The sequence below is a fragment of the Saccoglossus kowalevskii genome, chromosome 2 (genome assembly GCF_978046115.1).
Source record: "Saccoglossus kowalevskii chromosome 2, keSacKowa6.1, whole genome shotgun sequence".
NCBI lineage: Eukaryota > Metazoa > Hemichordata > Enteropneusta > Harrimaniidae > Saccoglossus > Saccoglossus kowalevskii.
The window spans coordinates 32,413,681-32,420,420 of record NC_140642.1 but is presented as its reverse complement, the minus strand read 5'-3'; the positions used below and the strand labels follow the sequence as shown (position 1 = coordinate 32,420,420).

The window sequence follows — 6,740 nt, the reverse complement described above, 5'->3', positions numbered from 1 at the left end:
TAATAAGAATCAATGTTTAAAAATATCTTGTTCATAATATAGTATAAATTATGACGTGTCAAATGCATGAGTGGCAAATATATGTTGCAGACGCCGGGGTGAGACTTAAACGCGACTGGCTTGGAGCATGCGCACTTTACCTGTACCTTGCGTGTGCTGTAACTTTGGCTTTGGAAATCAGCTGGGTTTCTATGGTGTACGTGTGCGCTTCGTATATGTGAATCACTTGTGCTTCAACTACATCAATCCAATGAATCTATGATATTTCACGGTAAGTACAAGTTTTGTTATTGAATTGAACCGTGAAGTTGTGTTAATTTGCGAATGATGATGAAAGAACGTCTTCTTCTTACACATGACTTCAGAACCTCTCACTACCGGCGTGGACCTACAAACCCCAGGATGAACCATAGACCCTCTAACAGAGGGTCTATGGATGAACAGATTTCTTTCATTCTTTGTTAAAACGAGTGTCTATGGTATTTACTCAGTATATAAGATTAACCATGGAGCTAGCTCCATGGATTAACTAACTCACATTGGATTACGCTGTTTATGTTGACATTTACTATTTGCATTAGAATAGAATAGAATAGAATATTGCTTTATTACAACGTTAAAGAAAATTTGACACAGAAGGGAATAAAGCTAAAAACTACTGTTAATATTATGAACACTGCAGTATATTACAGTCCCTGTATCAGGAACTGCGAGTATATCCAGATGTGCCGTATCTATGTGTTAATTTGAAATATCCTGACAACACATCTATGGTCTAATCAAGTTGTATCATTGCAAGAAAATTACAGCAAGTCTCAGAAGTATTGGGGCAGCCAATTTGCAAATTCGCTAGCGAATTGGCTAACAGTTTGCTTTCAAATCTCGCTGGCGCCGACTCATGGTCGTGTCCACTCTGGGCGAGTATATATTGCATTAGGGAACATGGAATGCTTTCACGTAGCCTGGTACGTGGTCTGGATTCCCCTGAAAGATTTGCTTTGCGAGGCGTGATAATGTGAAAGTAGTTTCCCTGGTCAGCCTGAGAGTGGCCATATTTACTATATGGAGGTAGCCATCCTGAACACTGATTGAAACTAAATAAAGAGACAATTAGAGAAACAGTTGCCTACAAAATCAGGGAAAAAATAAATATTCACATTCATACGATTCGTTGAGGTTGGGGTAACATTAAACCAACCGCTAATAAAATTCGCTAATAAAATTTTGCGTGGACAATCCCTGTATACGAACACCTCATTACACGAAGAAAATAGAACACTTTCCCTAGTATATTTGCAAGCGAAATCACCATCCAACTAAAGTATGATGGCCCCTACTGTTATATAGATTCACCCAGAGTGGGCTTGACCACAGGACAGCGCCAGCGAGATTCGAAAGCCAACCGTTCAGTCAAAACTAAAGCAGTTAGCCAATTCGCTAGCGAGTTTGCAAATTGGCTGCCCCAATATTTCCGAGACTTCTGTAATAAGACACGACTGACGACGAGACATACAGTATGTATCATTTGTGACTGGAAAATTTGTAAAAAAAAATGACAGATTTGCCTAGTCAAGAGTCAAAATAAAATAATGTTATTGCATTCAGTAAAAATGAATAGATTCACTGTCAAAACAGCCATTGTGAATCACTAAATCACAGCCACAAAAGACATCAAAACTATGATATCACAGTTTTCTCAAAAGAAAAGACCAGAGAATTGACATATCCATTCACACAATCACCCGACACAGCAAGTTACATTTTCTGGTTGAATGGAAAGTCGGGAAACAGATGACGATCACTGTGCACACAGGATAAGTTGCGATCGGCAGTGTGCACAAAAATTTTCGCTGAAGCAAAACATTTTTGTTTCTTTGGGAATAGATTTACATTCTGGCAATCTCAATCATGTACTTCAACCAAATGAGCAAGACAAAGGTGTGATAAGCAAAAACGAAAGATTTTTAATCCACTAAAATCTCCCCTGTTCATCCTGGGGTTTTGTAGGTCCATGCTATTGCTAATAACAAAGATTTCTAAATCCTTGGTAATACCATGTGATAGAGGGACTGTGGTAATACCCCTGGTACCTATGTTTTGTGCAGTTTCCTTGTGGTGTGGAGCATGATGGGAGCCGCATTATTGATCTTTAACACTATTGGTTAGAAAATATGTTTCAATGGGATCCCTGTACATGATTATGAAAGTTGCGAACTCTTAGTTATAAATCCTTGATATCAGTGTATTTTTTGTATGTAAATACAATTGTAGAAATGTTACATGCTACAAATATATATATTTTTAAAATTCAAATGTTCAATCATGAGTTATTTGTCTCATCTTGGTAAATTAGTTTTGCCACACTGCGACTAAACTTATTCACAGGACTTGACGATTGACTTGTCATTGCCTTCTAATGAGCCCCCTGCTCCGTTGCCTATTTAGCCCGAATACAATACTTATAGCAAAAAATTGCATTTAATAAACTATTTTCTCTAAGCCCCCCCGGAAGAGCTATGTCATTAATACAATACTACTCATTCCCTATCTTTCTCTTGTAGGTTTCTGAGAACAATGTGGCCACTTATACTAGCCAGTGTCCGGACATATGCTCCATACGTTACCTTCCCGTTTGCGGTGGTCGTGGGAATCGTCGGCTATAACATTGAGAAATTTGTTCGCAAAAACAAACAATCACCACAAGTACACAGAGTTTTGGAGGAAAGAAATGACAGACAGCTTGATCAACAGTTGGGACAGGAAGATGCAACACAAGTGGCGTCACTGAAAGATTACAAACCGAAACCAGAATTTAAATTTGAAAAAACACTGAGAGCAGAGCGAGAATAACCTCAACAATGCTGCCGAGGATGATGACAATGTAGATGAACATGCGCTACAACATTGTAGTTACCAGTATAATGTGGTTCTGCACATTTTTAATTGGGAAGAGAACACATTATGTATTATCATCTCATTTGATCCAAGATTTGAGAACACAATTTATTAAATCATTTTTCAGAGTGACGAAAAAATTCATATAAACTTGATCCTCATTTGTGTGTTTGGAGGGTACTCTTTTTCTTATATCTGAATTAAAAAATCTTCCAAAAATCTTCCAAAAAGTATCAGAAATATTTGGGCAACAAGTTAGAAAATTTGCGGACATCTTTTGTTTTGACTTTGAATATGATATGGCATTAACTTACTCATTTACAAGTTAGTGGGCAAGCTCTCTACCTTTCTGCCTGAATACTTCTGAAAAATGCTGTATTTAAATAATGCTTTTACAGTAATGTGTGTGCTTATATCACCCCCCCCCTTCCAAAAAAAAATAAATAAAATTTGATCAATGAATGTGTTTATTTTGAAGTACAAATATACTTGCTAACTCGATCTGATTAAAATCTGGTGAAAGTATAGGCTCTGGTTGTTTTTAAAATATATATTAATCAGCATACAGGTACATTGCTTTTTACTACATCTGAATAATTATCTTTTGGGATTAGCAACCAATCAAATCTATGCATTCTAGTAAAGAGGTCCTTCAATTGGTAGATAAATCTCATCAGAGGAAGGTTGCCTGAATATAATGAAGGTAATTGGCAGTGTACACCAAAAACAGAAAATACAGTGACCGAAGCTTCTACTTGCATTGATTAATGAATCACATTCTGACGTCGTTACATCCATGGAAACTTTCAGCAGGTGATGCTTTTTCAGATTGGCACCATCCAAAAAAACTAGTAAGGATACAGCAGTGAATTTATGTGAAAAATTAAAATTTTAAAATGGATGGCTTCTTACAAATTTTAAATGCAGGTGGTTGTTTTCCATAAAATATTATACCGGTACTGTAAATGGGTAATTATTCACCTAGTTTTAAACTGGAAAATGCGCTATTAAAACCCAGTGAATCTGTAAAATTGATAAATCTAAATGATAAAACCATGAATTTAAAACCCACTGAAAATATTAGTAATTTTACAGTATTTTGTGTTCTGAAATGCAACAATAAATACAATAAGCATGGTTCTAGTAACATGCGATCTGAAAGGATAGATTTCCTCTGCTCCATCACAAAAGGTTCTGCGGTTAGCTATGCTACCAAATACATTACTTGATTTGAAGACGGGTCATACTCTGATACGGTTTTGTCATCAAAACAATAGTATTTCATGTCTGGCGTTCCTCTTGAGAGATGTCCTCTCACGTAGCCGTCTATATGGATAACTGTTCTCAATAAATTAAGCCCCCCCTCATAGTGACAAGTATTATGCTAATGCTTTCAAATGGAAAACTGTTCACACTCTCGAGTATTATACTAATGGACACTCGGGAGCCTAGCAACCAAATAACTTGGAAACACTGTGTAGTACCGGTACAAGTGTGATGTTCTAATCATCAACACGTGTGAAACATGCGAGAAATTTGTCTTTACGTGTATGCAACACAGACTTTTTTTTTGGAATAAAATTATTTATCTATAAAAAAAAAAAAGGTTGTCAAGAACATTTTCTTTATTTGCACCAGTCAGTGTTGTATTCCAGTCAACAGATATTTGCAGACACTCTTCTTTCATAATATTCAAGATAACCAGGTTTTTGACTGCTGTAGTCATTGCCACAGTAACGAGTCGACTGGTTATGAGAAATTTAGCGAGAATGTTCAATTTTAGTTCTATTCAAGAATATAAACTAAAATGGTGGAATTCATTAAAGAGCGATGGTCGTCGTGCTGCGCACGTGCGACATTTGTGTTGATAAACATTGATTTTCCCACAATCTAATGTGCTCTTCCAATGGAAGTCCCAAGTATGAGGTTTGACTTGCATTAATTACTGCCGGGGACTCCTTCGATACCTCCAATCATCTAAAAAAAATACCCAATTAAAGCTTGGTAACGTCTCAGTTTGTACTCGTTGATCTGTGCAACAATCAAAGTCACCTTTTTTTTTTATACGAGACCCATATACCTTGTGTACGATAGGGATTTAAATCGTTTTGAAATTGAAAACACTCAATAGTATGACTCGTCTTGAAAACCTGTCAATCAGCTCAAACCTAATTTTATTTAACTCCAAACAAATTTGTTCTTCACATCTTTATCTTCACACATATCATAAACCATTGGCACTTACCGGTAAAAGAGTTCATGCCTATTTCAACTTTTGTACTACTGAGCATGTTACTGCTCATATATGCAATGCATTATGGAGAAGAACTTCCCATTGTATACTAGTGTAATGGGGAAACTATTATTACCGTGGAAACTTACTAAATAAAAGTAAATACAATATTAGGATTTGTATTAAATAATAATATATAACTTTTCCATCCCATGTCACTGAACAAAATTTTGAGATGTGAAGAATTAAATATCATTTTCATGACATTTCCGACTCTGGTATCTCAACAAATTTGCCAGTGATCCCAATTTTTTGTTTTCTCTTTCAGTATCTAATGTCTAGTTATTTACCATATTGGTTGTAACATAGTATCTGAAAACACTTAGTCTGAAATGATTGACCAAATTCAGGACATTTTGAAAAAAATACCAGCAAATTGCTGATGTCCAGAGAGCGTCTGAATCATTGCCTTCGATTCTTCTGTGCAATAGGGCAATGTTAAATTACTGTATATAAAACTGGATGTACCGCATTAAATATCAAAACAGTATTTAAAAATCATCATCATCATCATCATCTTCATCTTTATTTTCATCTTGTTTAAAGCCTTTCTCAACGCTAACTTTCATACGTCCTAGACATACGTAACAGTTCTTTCCAAGAAGCTTACTACTGAAATACTTCTCAATGTATGCTTCTGCTTTCCTGTCTACAAACAGTTCATCTGTGTTAAACTGTAAATCTTCACAACAGAGGGAGCAGTTGTCTTCATTAGTCTTCATCACATTCTTGATGCACGTTTCTTTGTTCCTTCCGTGGTCTATGATTGTGACTGCTAAAAAATGTGGTTTCTCATCAAAGCAGCATTCGTGATAATGTCCCCTTGGTACCTTGGTTGTTATGCCAACCAATCCATACTGTTGCTTCTCAGCAGTGATGAGAATTCCCTGAAAGCCGCTACCATCCTCCAAGAGGCAAAGACTTGCGATTCCTTCTATTGTTTCAGCCATTTTACTGCATCAGACTACAATAATACAGATATATTATGGTAACATTACAGCCTGTAAAGATTGTTATAAAATGCAAAGTTAAGTATTGAGATTTTTTTTCAAATTATTTCCAGAACGCAGTGATACACTCAGATAGCCCAGTAAACAACGGTGATTGCAGTAGGATGTGTATATTATACTGAAGATTGTAAAAGTCACAAATGAAATATTCGTCATAAAAACTTCTACTAAATAGAGACAGAATAACATATATATATACATGTATATATAGACTGGGGGGGGGTGGTTTACTGGCTTCAATACAATCTGGGTTAACATGGCCGGTCAGAAGATTTTTTTTTTTTTTGTGGCAACAAGCATGACATTTTTGACAAATTAGACCATATACTAGTAGTAGTATTATATATACTAATACTATGTCGCATCTGTGTAAGAACATTATTGTAACTACTCACATTGTTTATATCTGGTATGGTTTAAGAAAATGTGTAGTTCATATTTGATTTAGTGTATTTCGAGTCGCCCTCGTGTGTAAACTTTACGAACAGCTGATCATACTAGCTATTTCTGCCCTCTACGTTAATATCGGTGACTACTTTGTT

General features: G+C 35.9%; 2 protein-coding genes across 2 annotated transcripts; one reads left to right on the top strand and one right to left on the bottom strand.

Moving 5' to 3' along the window:
- Positions 1–123: 123 nt before the first annotated feature.
- LOC100376955 (small integral membrane protein 12-like) lies at positions 124–4,500 on the top strand. The gene is made up of 2 exons (XM_085494449.1): positions 124–271; positions 2,562–4,500. Exon 2 carries the CDS (start codon positions 2,575–2,577, stop codon positions 2,848–2,850), a length of 276 nt encoding a protein of 91 aa, XP_085350575.1. The 5' UTR covers positions 124–271; positions 2,562–2,574; the 3' UTR covers positions 2,851–4,500.
- Positions 4,501–5,052: 552 nt separating this feature from the next.
- Positions 5,053–6,720, bottom strand: LOC144355625 (uncharacterized). The gene is made up of 2 exons (XM_078010688.2): positions 6,594–6,720; positions 5,053–6,152 (listed from the first exon to the last, which is right to left on the bottom strand). The coding sequence occupies exon 2, from the start codon at positions 6,136–6,138 to the stop codon at positions 5,680–5,682; it is 459 nt and encodes a 152-aa protein (XP_077866814.2). The 5' UTR covers positions 6,139–6,152; positions 6,594–6,720; the 3' UTR covers positions 5,053–5,679.
- Positions 6,721–6,740: the final 20 nt, after the last annotated feature.

What these genes read in the sequence shown, in the direction of transcription:
- LOC100376955 (XM_085494449.1), top strand. Translation starts at nt 2,575, where the DNA reads ATGTGGCCACTTATACTAGCCAGTGTCCGGACATATGCTCCATACGTT.
- LOC144355625 (XM_078010688.2), bottom strand. Translation starts at nt 6,138, where the DNA reads ATGGCTGAAACAATAGAAGGAATCGCAAGTCTTTGCCTCTTGGAGGAT.